At 39.6% G+C, this 19358-nt stretch overlaps 1 protein-coding gene across 1 annotated transcript; it reads right to left on the bottom strand.

Annotated features, from left to right (window-relative positions):
• Positions 1-333: 333 nt before the first annotated feature.
• On the bottom strand, positions 334-3633 carry LOC145824178 (uncharacterized). Its single transcript, XM_082923793.1, has 3 exons — positions 1848-3633; positions 1429-1565; positions 334-762 (listed from the first exon to the last, which is right to left on the bottom strand). Exons 1-3 carry the CDS (start codon positions 3631-3633, stop codon positions 334-336), a joined length of 2352 nt encoding a protein of 783 aa, XP_082779919.1.
• Positions 3634-19358: the final 15725 nt, after the last annotated feature.

Here is a 19358-nt window from a genome sequence, read left to right as displayed (position 1 = left end):
TGACACAATTGAGACCGGAACACCATGAAGCCTCACAATTTCATTTACATAAATTTCTGCTAATTTGTCTGCATTATACTGAGTTTTTACCGGTAGAAAGTGAGCAGACTTAGTTAATCGGTCCACAATGACCCAAATTGAATTCATACCTCGAGGAGTCTGTGGCAACCCCATAACAAAATCCATGGTCAAATGTTCCCATTTCCATTCTGGGATGGGAAGAGGTTGTAATAATCCGGCAGGTCTTTGATGCTCCGCTTTTACTTGTTGGCATTGCAAACACTTAGAGACAAACTCCGCAATCTCCTTCTTCATATTTGGCCACCAGAAATTCTACTTCAAATCTCGGTACATTTTAGTACTCCCTGGATGCATTGAGAACCTTGAGGTATGTGCGTCTTCCATCAATTTTTGTTTAAGACTCCTCACATTGGGAACACATAGTCGGTTTTGAAATTTGAGCACTGAACCTACTACACCGAATCCCGGTTTTGGTTTTGTTTCGAACTCATCATGTATCTTCCTCAAAGTTTCATCTTCCATTTGGTGCACTTTAATCTCTTCAAGTAAGGTTGGTTGTGCTACTATCGCCGCTATTAGGGCTTTTTGACCATGTAACACAAGGTTCAATTCCACCTTATCCAATTCAATTGCCAAGTCCTTTTGTCCTGTAACCATACTTGCCATATCTGCCAAAATCCCCATATTTTTCCGACTGAGCGCATCTGCAACTGTGTTGGCTTTACCAGGATGGTAGTGAATCTGCAGGTCATAATCTTTAAGAAGTTCCAACCACTGTCATTGCCGCATATTTAATTCTTTCTGAGAAAAAAGGTACTTGAGACTTTTATGATCAGTGTATACCTCACAGGTGCTACCGTACAAATAATGTCTCCATATCTTTAAAGCAAAGACTACTGCTGCTAACTCCAGATCATGCGTGGGATAATTCTTCTCATGGAGTTTTAGCTGCCTAGATGCATAAGCGATGACTCTTCCGTTTTGCATAAGTACGCAACCAAGCCCTTTGTGCGAAGCATCACTGTAGATTACAAATCCTTCTGTACCGGATGGTAAGGCCAAAACTGGTGCTGTTGTTAACCTTGTCTTCAATTCCTGGAAAGCAAATTCTCGTTCCTCTGACCATTCGAATGCAACTCCCTTTCGTATTAGTTGTGTAAGTGGCACAACAATTTTAGAAAAATCTTGAACAAATCTCCTGTAATAACCAGCTAACCCCATAAAACTACGCACCTCAGTCACATCAGTAGGAGTTGGCCAATTTAGGATTGCCTCAATCTTGTGTGAATCAACAGAAACTCCTTTCTTCGTGATGATATGCCCCAGAAATGCCACCTCTAGTAGCCAGAATTCACATTTCTTCAGCTTTGCATACAATTTCTTTTCCCGGAGGGTTTGAAGGATCACACGAAGATGATTCTCGTGAGCATCTGCATTCTTCAAATAGATGAGAATATCGTCAATAAAGACCACCACAAACTCATCCAAATAGGGCTTGAAAACGCGGTTCATCAAATCCATGAAAGCTGCTGGCGCGTTAGTAACTCCGAATGGCATAACCAAAAATTCATAATGACCGTACCAGGTTCGAAAAGCTGTCTTCTCAACATCATCAGCCTTGACCTTTAATTGATGGTTCCCAGACCGTAGATCAATCTTGGAAAAGACTTGTGCCCCCTGCAGCTGGTCAAATAGGTCATCAATCCTTGGTAATGGATACTTATTCTTGATTGTGACTTTATTAAGTTCCCTATAGTCAATACAAAGCCGGAGTGTTCCATTCTTCTTCTTTACAAACAGAACTGGTGCACCCCACGGAGACACACTTGGACGGATGAACCCCTTGTCCAATAAATCTTGCAACTGCATTTTCAATTCCTTCATCTCAACTGGCGACATTCTATACGGAGTCTTTGAAATGGGTTGAGTTCCCGGTGCTACTTCAATGGTAAACTCAATTTCACGGTCTATCAACTGCCCTGGTAATTCTTCAGGAAAGACGTCCGGAAATTCACACACAATTGGAATCATGTCAACAGTTCCATTCACTACTTGCCCCTCCAAAACACTGCATAAATACCCCTGACACCCCTTTTGAATTAATTTACATGCCTTTGCTGCCGAGATCAAATAAGGTGGAGAAATTACGCCATGTCCCTGTAAGGTAGACTCTAATTGTCCCGGAGGATGGAAACTAACTCGTTTAGTTAGACAATCTATAGTTGCACCATATTCACCCAACCAATCCATTCCCAGAATAATATCAAAATAAGTCATGTCGAGAGGTAACAGATTGGCATATACCCGGACATCCCCAAGCTCGAGTTCGCAACCACAATAAACAGAAGTACAAAGCACAGAATCTCCCATAGGTGAAGATACACATAACATATAAGACAGTGTTTCTTCGATTTTATCTAAGTTTTGTGCAAATAATTTTGACACAAAGGAATGAGTAGAGCCAGAGTCAAATAAGATAGAAGCAGAATGACCGTGAACCATAAATATACCTGACACCACTGTTGCTGCATTCTGCATATCTCCTGGAACCAATGCAAACAGTCTGCCTTGTCTCGCTATGTCTTTATTGTTGTTAGGTTTGACCGGTGCCTTGGTGTTAGTAGTTGGTGTAGACCCTACTGAGCTAGTAGCAGCCCTGTTACCATTTCGTTGATTCCTCTTAGGGCAATCCTTTATCAAATGACCCGTTTTGCCGCACTGATAACAGGCTCCAGACTTCCATTGGCATATCCCATGATGCCTCTTTCCACATTCCGAACAAACAGGAATTATACCATAATTAGGGGCAAAAGTATTCGAAGTCCCTGAGTTTTGTTTCTTGTTTGGTGGAGTAGCCGCTCCCTTTGACCATTGATTATTTTGCCTCTTTCCTTTCCATTCGGCAATCCGGTTCTGAGCAGCAAGGTTTCCCTCAACTATAACAGCCCTCTCCAGCACATCTACGTAGGTAGGCAACTTTAACATATTGACTCGATCCAAGATAGCACCTCGTAAGCCCCCTTCAAATTTTCGTGCCTTCTTATAGTCCGTGTCCACCATATGCGGTGCAAACCGGGCTAACTTTGCAAATTGGGCCTCATATTCAGCAACAGTCTTGTTCCCTTGTCTGAGAGTTTCGAATTCAGTCACCTTTTTGTCCCGCATGCTTTGGGGGAAATATTTATCATAAAACAGCCCCAGAAATCTGTCCCATGTTAACCCTGGATGGATTGTCCTCGTAAGCATCCACCACCTCCGTGCCTCGTCCTCAAGAGTGAAGGCAGCTAGTTGTACCTTTTGAGCTTCGGTGCAGGGAAAGACTTCAAATAACTTCTCTATGCCTAATACCCAGGCCTCAGCTTTCATCAGTTCTATTCCTCCTTTGAAAGTTGGCGGTTTCATCTTTTTAAACTCCTTAGTGAGAGTGATAGTTCGGTCTTCAGCGTGAAAATCTTGCACTACAGGTGGGGGTACTGGTGGTGGTGGCGGTTGTTGGTGAGGCTGTTGCTGTTGTTGCCATAAAGTCTCTGCCATTTCCGTAAGCATCCTTTCCATCCTATCCAGTCGTGCTGAGGTGGCATCTTCCACATCTTCTGTCCTTGTTCTCACCATGATCTACACAACAGTTAATTAAATACTATTGACATAGTGCGACATGGTTAGCATTATCAGAGTACACTTAATGTTGCCATCGAACTTGTCTTATATTTTTAGGATGTCATGCACGAGGCCTAAATCCTTTCTAAACACCCTACAGCTTAATGGATCCGTGTGTAAGATAGCAACTCGTGCTCTGATACCACTGTCACAACCCAAGAACCTGCCCCTAAAGGTTCGGGCATGACCTATGCAAAAACAGACATAAAAACTGATGTATATACCGTACGGGGCCTTATCGGAAGCATAAAATGTTAATATAACATAATACAAGCATACTCCATTGAGCTATTTCTAATATGCCAGGATCTCATGCATTACACATATCGTCAAAAGCGGATAAAGTTTAAAACTATATCCCTGGATATCGTGTACAAACATATACGTTTACAGTCCTAGCCTGATAATTGGGCATAACAAAAGGAATATGAAAGTTATGTACAACATCCGTAGATGGCTCTCAAAAGTAAACCCATATCTTAGCAGCTTCGCAAAAACAAATGGCCTGGTATGGTGTCTGGACATTTAAAGGTTGACAAAAGGGACAGCGTCAAGTTAGGATTGACCCCCTGACTGATGACCTACAGAAACGGACATAATAGAGAGTGAGCCGGGCTCAATGAGTAGTAATACATAATGAACGACGTCTGACTTGAAATTTAAATACATCAATACATAAAAAGATGCAGCATACACTTGGTTTATCTGATTCTGCGTTTAGTTCATACTGGCCCTAGGCCTAATCCTGTGACATGAGCATGTGGCTATAAGCTCTTGAAACATGATGGCACGAAGCCCTTGAACATATGGCACGAAGCCCTTGCAATACACTTGAAACTTGTGGCACGAGGCCCTTGAAATACACTTGAAACTTGTGGCACAAGGCCCTTGAAAATGGCATATAGCCCTTGTAAATGCTTTTCTTTACATGCTTTAACATTAACATATCCTAAACATGCATACGTACATTACATGCTTGAGACATTAACATAATTGCCTTACATGCCTTGAAACATTGACATGATTGCATAACATTACATAGGTACTACTACTCACAATGTTGAGGTGGCGTGTTGCTTCCTTCTGGAATGTGCCCTGCACACAATTAATACATTAGTTTTCTTTTTTTTTTTTAAAGCATTTCCTGAGTCTTACACCTTGCATGCATTTACAACCGCTTTAAAATCATCTGTAAAATATTCTAAAAATACCAGAGAGGCAAGCACTCAAAACTGAACAAACATTTAATTTTTCCTGAAAATGAGTCCCCCGCTCGAGCGCCACTTTGGCCGCTCGAGCGGACTGTAAAATGCACAAAACTGCTGAGAGGTGGTTTTTCCCGCTCGATCGGGCTTTCCGCCGCTCGAGCGGACCGAGCAGATTCTGAAATCCTGAACCTCCATTCGAGTCCCAACCTGGCATTCACTCCATTTTTTACATGCAACCCAAGGTTAGGTTAATGCAATATTCCCACCTAACATCACTATAACATGGATTCTACCTTGAGTATAATAAATTAACCAAGATTAGAAGCTTCAACAAGCCATCTCTCTCTCTAATTCCGTTCTTGGATTCAAGTTCTTCATATCCTTGAAACATAACACATGATATATGCATAATTCCATGAAGTGATGATAGAAAACCATAGATTGAAGTATAATTTCATACCACACCCAATCTAGATGCCTAAGCAACCAATTAAGAGAAACCCTCATTAATCAAGCATGAATTAGACATGAATCAAACATACACATCAATTACAAACTCTAAGTGGCCATAATAAGAAGGATTTGAGCTTACCTTGAATTCAATCCTACACCTCTAACAATTTTGCCAAGCTTTCTTGTTGAATCCCTTCTCCCCCAATTTCTCTTCTTCACTTTCTCTTCTTTTCTCCCCCAAAATGGTATTCACGTTTTTTTTTGTTTTTGACCAAGGCTCATGAAGTCTTAGAAGTATATATATTCATAAATAAGGCATATAAGACAAAAATGAATCGTTTAATCATTCCAAAATTAAAATTTCGCAAACATGCTTAATATTACTTAAAAATTATGCTGATCACAGATATATAATCAATTTCAGCTAATTAAGCTGTTAAGGCTTCCAATTTCTAATTTAAACGTGTTAATGGTGACAGATAGGTTCCTTGTGAGACAGATAGACATTCATAGGCATGGATTTCACTTCCTTAATCATAATTTTTTCTCACGGAACTACACAGTAAGCATTTAAAAGTACCAATCGAGGACTCATAATTTTTCACGGAACTACACAGTAAGCATTTAAAAGTACCAATCGAGGACTAAGAATATAACAGAAATCATGTGCGAGGGTCGGGTTATTACATTACAAATGCTCAAAAAGTGCGTGCCAGACGCCACATCTGAAATACACCGAGCGCCGCCGGCAGGTGGTCCAACCCCTGATCACATACGCGCAGTATCCTCAAAGTCCAACAGCTCGATGGTAACAGACTTCGTTGAGGTAGGTGGAAGAATGACCTCATTATCGATTAGATCCTGCACTTCATGGCGAAGGCGGAAACAGTTATCGGTGGCGTGACCAGTCTGTTGGTGGTACGCGCAGTACAAAGCAGCATCATGTGTGAAAGGGAGATTCTTCGGGAGAGGCCGAGGTTCAAGGGGTTTGAGGTGCCCCCTTTCGGCAAGAATCTGAAGTGCCTTAGACAGAGGCATGTAGAGAGCATGGAAGATCCTACGCCCTCGGGGCAGGTACTTTGAAGTCTGAGTATTCTTACTAGACGCACTAGCAAAAGGGTCGGCAGGCACTGCCTTGGTTTTCTGATCTTTCACAGGTGCAGGGTTGGGAATAGGAGGAACTATTCTGGCATGACGGGGCCTATCCCGATTTTCTGACTGACTTGAACTACCCTCAGGTGGAGTGGGAAAAGCATCCTTCACAGTTTTTGCCACAACTACGGATATCTGTTGCTTGTTCGTCCCCCCGGCTTTCAAAGCCTCGAGTGCCCGCAGCAGTTGTTCAATGGGATTGACATCTGCCTTCATTTTGTTCTTGCCTCTGGCCTCAGCCTGATCGGGGGTTTGGGTTACTACATTAGAACGAAGCCCGGTTGTTGCTGACACGTCGTTGTTGTAGCTGAAGGCAACCTCTGGTTGGCTGAGCTCTATCACAATCCACCCCAGTAGCGGGGGCTCCTGTGGCATGAAATTCCCGGCATACGGTGCCGCTGGTGGCGAAGTCGACATTCCATAGGCCAGATCGGCCACGGATCTCTGGAGGTCACCAATCATTTCCATTAATTCAAATGTGGTGGGCTCGCGAGCCTGATACAGCTGGGGGGTCCAGACTGGGTGTGCGACAGGCGACCTAGGCACATGCGATACATCAACATTGGTTTCATCCTGCAGGGTGATCCCTTGATCTAGTGTAGCTGTCATAACCACAATCTCTTCTGAATTCTGTGTCATCATAAGTCCTGCCTCAGCAAGGGGGAACACTAGCTATTCTGTATCAATTTTCTGGACACTCTGAACTGAAAGGAAAAACAAACAGCATTTCAGCCCAAACAGATCAATCATAGGTGTAGCCGAACAACTGCACTCTATTACTGATCACTGTTCCCCAGAATTACTGTCCCTAAAACTGAACTTGATACCCGTGGATAACTGATTTCTCAACAGCACTGATACTGGTGCCCTCGGGCCTAATACTCAATCTTGCAAACTGATATGTACGTTCCTGTAGAGATACACTCTAAAGTACATAGCAGATAAGTGAGAGCCAAAACACCCCTATAGAGGGGTAGGGTTTCCCTGTCCTATTTCATCAGGAGCTAGGGTTTCACTACACACGCAGCGGTTTCAAACAACCTATAATCGGGTAAGCAACCTGTCCTAACTTGGAATGGTCACTATGGATCCGAATATGCACTAGGTCGAATGGTCGAAAAGGGTGCCCCGGTAAAAATCGGGGTTTGTGTTCCCATACTGTCAGAGCCCATAATCGGTCAGCCTTATGGTCATGCCTTGACAAGACAAGCCTCTGGCAAACCGTTCAGGAATGGCAGATGGCAAACACGATGTCCTAGGCGCACCAATGCACATGCAATGCAAAGAAACACATAAGTGTAATCAAAACAGGATATCACGAGTTCGAGTCAAGCTCTCTAAAATCCCCAGCAGAGTCGCCAGAAACTGTAGACGCGCCTGTGGGCCTCGCTACAGTTCGGACTCGAATTGTGTCACGGTTCTTAATCTGAACCAAAGAGTCTAAATCTGGCAAATCGTTTTGAGAAACAGATTTTTGAAAAGAAGTGCCAAACATGGATTGCTTTACCAGATACAGAGTCGCCACCTAAATATGAATTGATTGGAAATGATGAAACTTCATTGATATTAAATGACATGTGCTAAATGATTGGGCCCGAGGCTGCTTGATAAATGATTGGGCCCGAGGCCGCTTGTTATATGATTGGGCCCGAGGCCGCTTAACATATGATTGGGCCTAAGGCCGTTTGGTTTATATGATTATGGATATTGAGAGAACCTTATGATCATCTACTTACACTGTTTCACTGCATTATTACTTATTGAGCTTCGCTCACCCAATTTTATGTATGCACATGTAGGTGATCAGCAGCATGGAGCACAACCTTAGAGTCAGCTTCAGGAGCCTTTTGTGACCCAATCGAGCCATGCCTTCAAGATGGAGTTTTGTCTTGGCTCATACCACACTTTGACCCTATTATGTTTTTGCTTTCATGGTCTTGGGTTGTAAACATTATGTACGATTTTCCTTTGGCTCTTATATTTTTGATGGGCATGTATATGTACAATTGTGTTATGTGGTTAACCCTATGATATTGCTCATGATTGGCACAGCTCAATGGACTTTTATTTATTACATGCTTCCATTTATGGCCCCATTAGCATAAATATTTTGTATGATCGTCTGAGGCCTTCGGTAATCTACGGATTACTGGCCGGTTATGACCCAAACTTTTAGGGGCGTGTTCGGGTCATGACAATGCATGATCAAGGGCAATGGAGACCTAGGAAAGTGGCACATTTCATCACTTTTGAGTATGAAATGTCCCATTTTCCTTGTGTTCAAATTAACGTCCGATTTGAATACATGCAATGCAACACAAAGGAATGCTTATCTTGTCGCTTTTACTTGCCAATTCTGTTTACACATTTTAGTTACCAAATCATTCTTTAATCAATTTGTCCATTAGGTGAGTGTCTTCTAAGATGAAAGAAGTGTCAACCAAGGGATAGTTTAAGGCATGAGAGAAGCTTCATGCCGTTGGTAATGAACGCTCAAATGAGGATTAAACCATTAAGCATGAGCCTCAATCTCAAGCTTAAACAACCCTAAGGTTTAAACAACCCTCAAAGCAAATGAAAAAGTGAAGAAATAAGGGAGATTGCAGAGATTATAAGTGCTGAAATTAGGTGAGAAAAAGCACTAAAACATGCAATCAACTCAAACAAGTAGTGGTTAAAGCCTTAAAACACCAAGCTAGTGAAAGGACTTACACTACAACTATGCAAAACAAGACTCAAAAGGTACCAAACAGCCAAAGCAGTGGCAAAACAACTCAAAACAGAGTTCAAAACATGCTGGACTTGAGCCATAAAAAGCTAAAATATTAAGCTAATACATGGAGTTAACTAGGCATGCAAACAAGACACAATGAGAGGAGGCTAACCCCTCCAAATTTGGACTTCAAAACATGATTTTAGCCACTGAAAATACTCTGAAATTCAGTAGTTAAATGGCCCAAAAAAGTTGGTTTGAAAGTGGTGAACAAAGGTACAAAAACTTTACAAACTAAAAAGCAAGAAGGGTGAACCACCTCTTAATTGAAAATGGCCTCAAACCACCACTTTTGGGTCACAAAAATAGAGTTTTTGACAGTTCAAAACCAGCCCCAAAACATTTGAAAAAGATGGCAAAGCAAGTGTGCAAAACAAGTATAAAAGGAGAGTGTTATACCTCTTGAAGCTAAAACACAAATGAGGCAATAAACCAAGCCAAGACCACCTTCTAGAGCTCAAAGAGGGTCTCAAGCAGCCTTAGCCCAAAGATAAGGAACTTTGGTTAAGGATTGATAGACAAAAGTGGAGTGTATCTATACTTGTATGCACAAAAGTTCAAGAGAGAGAGAAAAAAATGTAGAGAGAGAGAGAGAGAGAGAGAGAGAGAGAATTTTGTTCCAAAATTGCTAACCTTCCAAAATGGGGGAGGAACCCCTATATATAGAAAAACAAGCATTGAGCTTAGAAACATCCTACCATACAGGTGTAGGGAGATGCAGCTCAGTGTGCTAACAGTTAGTACAACTGTCAACAAATATCTAGAAAAAGTCACTTGTGGCCGTCAGCCACACCAATGGCCGATAACCATGAGCCATGGCCGATAGCTTATGGCGGTGGCCGACAGGTCACCACAAGTTCCAGGCTTGAAACAACAAGGTTTTAGTCCAAAACAAAGCACAAAAAGGACAAGCTTCAAAGGCTCAAAGACAGGGCGCTCCACTGAGGACTTCGAGCACTCAAAGCAAACAAATGCAATCGTAATCATCGAGTGCACAAGCGATGACGTCTAAGTCTTGAGGTCGGTAAAAAATGGGGTGTCTACAGCGAATTCCCGCCAATTGTCCTGTTTCTCGCCATTGAGACACAGCTGGGTCCAAAAACACACGGCCAGGCCTAAAAAGTAACTTTGGAAAAGTTTTCATTGAGACCCAGCCGGGTCCAAAAATCTGTATTTCAGGCCCGACTTCAAATGGGCATATCTCTCTCATTCGGACTCAATTTTAGGTAATTCTTGAGTCTAAATTGAAGTCCCGGAAGTCTACTTTCTAATGGTGGTAGCCTCACATCTAAATTCTAAGTGGTCAGAGAGATATGCCTAATTTAGTGAAGGATATTCATTCTTTCTCAACGGTTTAATGCTCAACTTCTTCCTAAACTAGTTTTTTTCCGTCCTCTCCTATTTCCTTCAACTCCAAACCTATAAATAAGATGTTTTAAAATATTTTGAAAGAGTTCACCTCCCTTTAATTTGTTTCTACTTTATCCTTACTCGGTTTACCGAAAAGTGTAATATTTTAATCAAAATGCGAGCCTCAGAATATAGTAGAAGTATTTGAAAAAATAGGAGGGTTTTAAGGTCTAAAATAGTTTGGCCAAAATGAGATGTAAGGTTTGGGATTAGAGCTTGAATCCAAATTTCTTTGTTGAGAATTCAAAAGATTGCATAGTGTAACTTTCATCATCGGGTGTTTGGAATATAGCGCTTAAGTCTTAATGGCGATCAAAAATAACAGATACCACCACCTATTAGGCTCGACGATTGGTCCACGGAGATGCATCACTACTCAGCTGGTCCATGCACATCGCCTTCTCCAGGAGATTGGTCGGGCTAGGCTGAACTAAACTTGAGATGACACTTATACTCTTACTATATAATACAAGCTCGGTCCAAATTCGGCTAAGCCCGATATCTATCTACCTCTTATACTACGATATATGAGAGTTTTAGAGACCAAATTTTTTAGTCTCTAAAAGTGAAAATTTTGTTGCAAAAAATATTTAGGGACCAATTTCTATCTTTGTAGGGATAGTCGCTAAAAGATCGTCCCAAAAAGTCAAAAATAAAACTTTTAGCGACAATTTTGAAAATGTCACTAATAAATAGATTTTTAGGGACAAAATAATATGGTCTCAAAATGGTTTTTTTTGGGGATAAAAAATTTGGTCCCATAAAGATAATAATTCATTACTAATGTCTAATTTTTATTGCTAAAAATATAATAACGACACTTTTCGCAAAAAAAATATTTAGTCTCTAAAAAATAATTTTATCTCTAAATTTTGATCTTTAAAATCTTAATATTTTATAGTGTTAAGAGGGTAACATTGGAATTATCACCGTGGTAACTTTAATTGTATCATACATTAATTGCATCAAAAGCCTCTAAATGCATATTAAAATTTTAGTTAGAAATTCCATTTCTTTAAACGACCCATTTAAAATTTTGAATTTTATGGTTTTTTTTTTTTTTTAACCAAATAATACCTAGCCAAATATTATGGTGGTTCAAATGCTAGAATATCTCTCATATATAAATGCAGGGACAATGGACAAGTTATTTTTGGGACGTGACACCCAGTTGTGTTTTGATGGGTGGAGAAGGTAAAATTCACGTTGGTAATTGGAGAACAATAAAAAATCATGATGATTTGTGATTAGTCAAGGACATGATCAAGACCCACAAAATAATTTTCTATTGAAGAGTTATCATAGGACCATAGTGGGACGTGTCATAATATAATTAAAAGTTGGCATAACACTTTTTGGACCGCTTTTAGTTCTCATCTCCTGAATCAGAAATGCTAAAATTACTTCACGTGCGTGCATGCATATATATACTCATACATGAACTTGAACACATTTTCAGAGAATAAACAATGAACCTGAAAAACTTATCAAATTTCAGAACTTAGAGTTAGGTTTTCTGTGTCTACATTGTGATAGTGATATATAAACAATTAACGTACTCAGTATTTTAACCATACTACAACAAACTATATAACCATCAAATCCCTGTGATGATAGTATTCTGAAGCTGAAAGGTTGACATTTATGTATAGTGATATTTTGAGAAATTGGTAAAAAGTTAATTTTTTAGCTTTTTGACATTTTTGGTAGCTTTTTTTTTTTTTTTTTTTTGACTTTTTTTGTAGCTTTTTTGTGTAAAAAAATTAAAAAGCCAAAAAGCTAACTTTTTTTAACATCTTCCCAGAAGACCCCATATTTTTATTTTAAAAAAAGCAATAATAACAATGAATGTGATGTGATGGAGAATAATTGAAAGAATTTGGATTTTGTTTTCATTATCTATTTTTTGTTTTCGTTTTTATTTATTTGAAAAACTTGTTCTTTATATTGTTTTTGTTTTAAAAGGAATGGAATTGAGAAAGAAAAAAAAAAGATGCATTTAATTGTTTTTTTAAAAGAAAAGGCAATAATGTGATGGAGTTGTTTGGTTTGAATATCTCAATTGTTTGAGATTTTGAGTTTGAATCCCTCAAAGTGGCACATATTAAATAGTAGATCATTCGTGATTTAGATTAAAGGAATAATGTTCTTCTTTAACCTAATATATGATACTATTTTTTGGTAACAAAAGAAAATTGATTTCTCTCTCTCTCTCTCTCCCTCCCTCCCTCTCAAAAACAATTGTCAATGTTGTTCATGATAAGACAGCAGCTCTAGCAGAACACAGCCACAGCAGCTGCAGCAGAGCAGCAGCCATAGTAGCTCAGAGCTCTAGCAAAGCAGCAGCTTCAATAGGTCCAGCAGTCACGTGTGTATTATCAAGGCTAGGTAGTTAGTATGTTAGAGTTTAACTATAGTTTAGTTAGACAGTTATAGTTAGGTTAAGTGTATCAGTCTTGTATATATACTACCTCCTCTGTATCATATAGATTCATCCAGTAAATTAATAAAATTGATATTCTTTTGTTTTCTCTTTATGGTATCAGAGCTCTAAGCTCTTGCGAGCTTTGGTCCTTTAGAGAGGTTTATCAATGGCTTCTCCAAACACCATAGCTGCAGCACCATCCTTCTTTTCTTCTTCAGCACTATCTTCTTCGGCTTCTATGTCTTTGTCTATCACATTGCTTTCAAATCTCACATTATTAGTCTCTAATCTTAGTGCCTTTGTCACTACAAAGCTTGACTCATCAAATTACCTAGTTTGGAAAAGTTATTTGCAGAACATCTTGCGAGCAACAAAGCTTCTTGGTTATGTGGATAGATCTAAGGTACGTCCTCCATCGGTTGTGTTAGATTCAAACAATCTTGAAGTCTTGAATTCAAATTACACTGTATGGAGCACCATTGATACACACTTATTGAGTTATATCACTGCAACTCTTTCTTCGTCTATCTTCACCGCCGTGATTCATTGTTAAACTAGTCAAGAAGTCTGGAGTGTTCTTGCCAAGAGATTTACTTCTCTTTCAAGATCTCTCATCTATCAATTGAAGAATAAACTAAATCAAATTGTTAAGAAAGGATCCATCATGAAAGAGTATTTGAATCAGTTCAAATTGATATCAGATTAGCTTGCCTTGGCTTCATCACCTATTAATGATGAAGATTTAGTCCTCTTGATCTTGAATGGCCTACCTAAAGAATACAATGCTTTAAAAACTACCATACGAGCTAGGTCTGAACCTATCTCACTGGATCAACTAAGTGCTTTACTTTGTTCAGAATGTATTCATGTGGAATCTGCTCTCAAGCACACACATGATTCAAAAATTCCAGGTTTTTTTTGCCTACACTACTCAAAGAAGTAACTATTCTCATAGAGGAGGTCCTAGAGGCTCCTAAAGGGGCAGAGGTGCTTTCAGAGGGAGAGATGGGGGTCGATTTCGAGGTCAGCATAGTCATAGTCAGTTCCAGAATCAGAGAGGAAGCAACACTCAATCTCAGAGAGGAAGCAACACTCAATCTCAGAGAGGGAGAGTTAACACAGGCTACAATTCACACAGCTACAATACAAATAGTCCAAATTCAGGCTACAATACACATAGCTATACTTCAAAGAGTCATACTGTGATTTGTCAAATCTGTGGAAAAGGAAATGACACTGCTCTAGACTGCTGGTACAGACTAGATGCAACTTTCCAAGCTCAATCTTAGAATCATTATTCTAGTCCTTTATCCTCTACTAGTCATTCAAAACATATGTTGCAACCAACACAGTTCCACAGTCTGAATCTATCTAGTTCCTTGATTTTGATGTTACAACTCACATGACACATGATCTGAATAATCTCTCTTTATATCAATCTTTTCATAGCTCAGATCAGGTAGCAGTAGGTGATGGAACCACACTTCCTATTGCTCATACTGGTAAAGGACTTCTTCTAACTCCTTCATTTCCTTTCTAACTTAATAAACTTCTTCATGTTCCTACTCTTTCCTCAAATTTACTTTCAGTTCATCAATTGGCCATGGACAATCATTGTACTATAACTTTTGATGAGGATTCTTTTGTTATTCAGGACAAGAGTACTTAAAGAGTACTATATAGAGGTTGCTATTCCAATAGACTATATCCATTCAGACAATCCCCTGATTCTGCTACTTTCCCTTCTCAAGCTTGCCTTTCCTGTTCCACTACTTCAGCTACAACAACAGCTCCTCCTAATTGGCATTTTCGTATTGGTCATCCTTCCACCAAGAAGTTTCATCGCATCATTTCTCATCATCACTTAGGATTTTCTTCTTCATTTATGTCTAATAAATACACTAGTTTGTGTGACCATTATTGTGTATCTAAGAGTCATAGGTTACCTTTTTGTTTGTCCAATTCTACTATAAAATAAGCCTTTAGCACTTATTCACACTGATGTTTGGAGCCCATTTTCTACCTCCATTTCAAGCTTTAAATATTATGTGTTGTTCATTGATGATTTTAGCAAGTTTACTTGGCTCTTTCCTTTTCATTATAAGAGTGAAGTTTTTTTTTCCAAATTTCTAGAGTTCAAAGCTTTTGTTGAGACACAATTCTCTACTAAACTTCAAGTTTTAAGGAGTGACAATGGGGGTGAATATCTAAGCACTAAATTTCAGGTTTTTCTTAAACAAAAAAGGATTGAACACCAGTTGACCTGTCCCCATACACCTTCTAAAAATGGTGTGGCTGAGAGAAAACATAGGTATCTCATTGAAACCACAATTACTATAAGGTCCTGGTGTCCCACATCGGGAATGGCATGGGAGTTCCTGGGCTATAAAAGTAAAAATCTGGACCCTTATATAGTATCGAGGCCTTTTCTTGGGTGGTGAGATCCCTAGCAGAACTCCCCAGTTAAGCGTGCTTAGGCTGGAGTAGTTCTGGGATGTGTGACCCACTAGGAAGCACAAATTCATGTGGGCATGGCCCAAAGCGGACAATATCGATAACGTGTGAAGGGTTGGGGTGTTACAAATGGTATCAAATCTGACTCTCTGGAGTACCGAGTGTGGGCCCCTGGCGTCTCCCGGTGCATATGGGCGGGCTTGTGAGCTGGCAGGCTATTGCACGGGGACGTGAAGCCCTAAGGGGGGTGGATTGTAAGGTCCCAGTGTCCCACATCGGGAATGGAGGAGGAGTTCCTAGGCTATAAAAGTAAAAACCTAGACTCTTATATAACATAGAGGCCTTTTCCTAGGTGGTGAGATCCCTAGCAGAACTCCCCAGTTAAGTGTGCTTAGGCTAGAGTAGTTTTGGGATGGGTGACCCACTGGAAAGAACAAATCTGTGCTGGCATGGCCTAAAACAAAAAATATCGATGACGTGTGAAGGGTTGAGGCATTACAATTACTCTCATGCATCACTCTTCTCATCCTTTAATCTATTGGTATGATGCTCTTGCCACTACAGTGTTTTTGATTAACAGACATCCTACTCTCAAGCTTAATAATCTTACCCCTTATGAGGCTCTATTTAACCAAAAACCTGATTACCAATTCTTAAGATCTTTTGGATGCAAGTGTTATCCTTGGCTCAAGCCCTATACTACTCATAAACTTCAACCTAGATACATACCTTGTGTTTTCATTGGTTATCAACCTTCTATTAAAGGGTATAGGTGTCTTGATTCTTAATCAGGCAAAGTTTACATTTCTAAACATGTAGTCTTTGATGAGTTGTTTTCCTTTTAAGGCTTCTTCTTCTTTTTCTTCTTCTTCTTCTTCTTCTACTACTACATCTACAGTTTCTCAGTTGGTTAATTTTTTCTAGTCAGCTTCTTTTGCTGCTGCACCTCAGTCTCACTCTTCTTTTTCATCTTCTGTATTATAACAGCCACCTCAATTCCCAGCTCTTATCATCTCTTCATCACCTAACAGCAGCTAGTTTTATCTTTACAGTAACCAATTCCATCTTCAATTCATGCTCCTCATTCTTCTCCCTTACAGTAGTAGCAGCAGCCAGTTCCATCTTCCTCTTCTGTCTACTGATCCTTCTACTCAAATTCCTGTATTTTCAATTTCTATCAATCTTCCATGTGTTCCATCTCCTGCTCATCCCATACTAACTAGATCTAAATCCAAAAGGCTTCCTTCCTTTTCTACTTCTGTTTCTCTCCTTGCTTCCACTGCTCTCTTTGAACCTCAAACTTATTCTGAGACTGCATCTTCTTCTGCTTGGCGGGCTGCTATTGTCACGCTCCACTTTTTATTTCTCGAAGTCATTACCAAATTCATTAACTTAATTCAATTTCAAGGATAACATGCGGAAATAAACTCATACATTCAATCCGTAGAAGTGATTAACAATACTCTCATTCGTATGCAAAGTAAACATTACATGAACACACTTAATAAATTGCCCTTGGGCTTACAACACTTAAAGTACAAGAAGAAGGGTGTAACCCTTTTACAACAATGGCATTCCGCCCACATAAGACAGGCCCCGTGGCCAACTGATAAGTAGAACCAACTCTTGCAGCTCAACCTGCTTAATACCTGAAAAAGATTCAACAACGTGGGATGAACATATAGTCCAGTAGGGATCTCAACATGATCCTCAACAATAAAAACTTACAGATAGCTATGATCATGCACACTCATTCTCGTACTAGAATAGTGATATGACAGTTTATACAAAATATATATATAAACTTTCTAGAAAACAACCATTTCATTCAATGCTATAAGCGATTCATCCTTCTTTATTCCTTTCATTAATCCACATTCCCATTCTTTCATAACATTAACAATTTCTTAGGAAAATAATCTCACTCAGCCTGATACCCTCTTCCACTTCCTATACATACCCTGATGTACCTTTTCAAAACATGTTTATCGTTAAAACATTCATTTCCACTACTATCATACCTATACATGCATAACCTTGTAAAAATATAAATTTACAACCCACCCACATGTATACAATCAATCAATGGAGTAACTCGGTTCTCCAAACTGGAACCAATCAAATCTATGATATTTTCAGTTCCAACCAAATAATAACAATTCCACTTTGCTCAACTAGCTATGCGCTTAGTAAGCCAAAGATATACTAAAATAACTACAACCAACTTCGCTCTACTAGCTATGTGCGTAGTAAGCCAAAATATACCTCTTACAACAACATATCAGTTTACCAGGCGCTAGCTGGAAGGGTGTGGTACCTTATATTCTTAGCGCATACAGTTCTCCAGGCGCTAGCTGGAAGGTAACGGTACCTTTGATTATAAGCGCGGCATATAACGCCAACAACAACCATGCAACAAGGCATATCCAACATGTATAATGCATATACATAACCAACAAGAATCTAACAACGAGTTAAAGTAGATAAACACATAGGTGTAATGTATACACAACAATTCAACACAACCATGTCATCCTCCACCGATGACCAAGGACAAAACCTCTAGATGCATGTATATTGTACATCTATCAACAGACTCAAATATCATGAGATCATCAACTTATCACTAATACTAACATAGTAGTATAAGATACAACAATCCAGCATTCATACTCATTTCAAAGTACCTTTCCAATTTCACAAAACCAACTCTCTTTATTTTTCAAAACCGGTTTTATTCCTTTTGTTTTTCACAAAATCAAGTCCAAGGACAATAAAGCCAAAGCTCATTTTAATCTACTACATTCATCTCCAAGCCATTCCAATTTAATTATACAAATTAAATCATAATCACTAAAATAGGATTTCCCTCCCCTTCTCCCAATATTGATAAAAAGGTTTAATCATCTACAACAAACAACAATGGCTTCATTTAAAAACCCAAATTACCCAAGTATTTACCCAATGATCAAAACCCCTCTATTGAGTTATTAAACCAAATAAATATTAGGGTTTCCTCTCCTTACAACAACAACATGCTAATTAACACCCAATTAGCCCCAAAACACACCTAATGATAATAGATCTAAATCCAACAACTAACCCAAAGTTCAACCTCATGAATTTATACCAAAAATCCAACATAAAATGGTTTTCATGCAATACAAAAATTACCACATATCTATCTATAAACGTAGTATTGAAAAAGAACAAGGAGAATCCCTACCTCAAAGAAGAACTCAAAAGGAGATGATGACCCGAAATCAAAGTGCTCCAAATCCACAATTTTTCAGATTAGAACGAAGCCCAAGCCGCCCTCTATCTGTTTAACAAAGGACCTAGGATGGATTCATACTAGAAGTAGATGAAATCTAGAGAGATAATAAGTTTAGAGAGAGAGACTCTCGGGTGCTAGGGTTTCAAGAATGAAAGAGGGAGAAAAATGATCTTTTTCCCCGCTGCTGCCTACTGAAATACGATAGACTCGCTCGAGCTAAGACATGGTCGCTCGAGCGACAAGACACAAAAAAACTCTCGCTCGAGCCAAGAAGTTCTCGCTCGAGCCAAAACTCAGAAGTGCGCTCGAGCGAAAGAAAGCTCGCTCGAGCCAAGAAATGCAGCTCTCAGGTCCAGAACCAGACGCAATCACTCACTCGAGCGAAGCCACCTTGGCTCGACCCACCAGCCACAAAACTCCACGCTCGCTCGAGCGACAAACAGCTCGCTCGAGCGAAAGACTAAAAACCTGGGTAGCAACCACCTGCTCCCAATCAGACCCTACCTGGAACGAACAAGTCCAAAACAT

Source organism: Camellia sinensis, chromosome 4, assembly GCF_055761805.1.
Source record: "Camellia sinensis isolate YWXY chromosome 4, ASM5576180v1, whole genome shotgun sequence".
NCBI lineage: Eukaryota > Viridiplantae > Streptophyta > Magnoliopsida > Ericales > Theaceae > Camellia > Camellia sinensis.
Note: the sequence above shows the minus strand (reverse complement) of the source record. Positions and strands in the feature narration are given on the sequence as shown.

What these genes read in the sequence shown, in the direction of transcription:
- LOC145824178 (XM_082923793.1), bottom strand. Translation starts at nt 3,633, where the DNA reads ATGGTGAGAACAAGGACAGAAGATGTGGAAGATGCCACCTCAGCACGA. An exon ending in CAAGGGGTTCATCCGTCCAA is followed by an intron (nt 1,566 to 1,847) that starts GTGTGTCTCCGT and finishes TGCCATTCGGAG; the next exon opens with TTACTAACGCGCCAGCAGCT. An exon ending in CTCACGAGAATCATCTTCGT is followed by an intron (nt 763 to 1,428) that starts GTGATCCTTCAA and finishes TATGACCTGCAG; the next exon opens with ATTCACTACCATCCTGGTAA.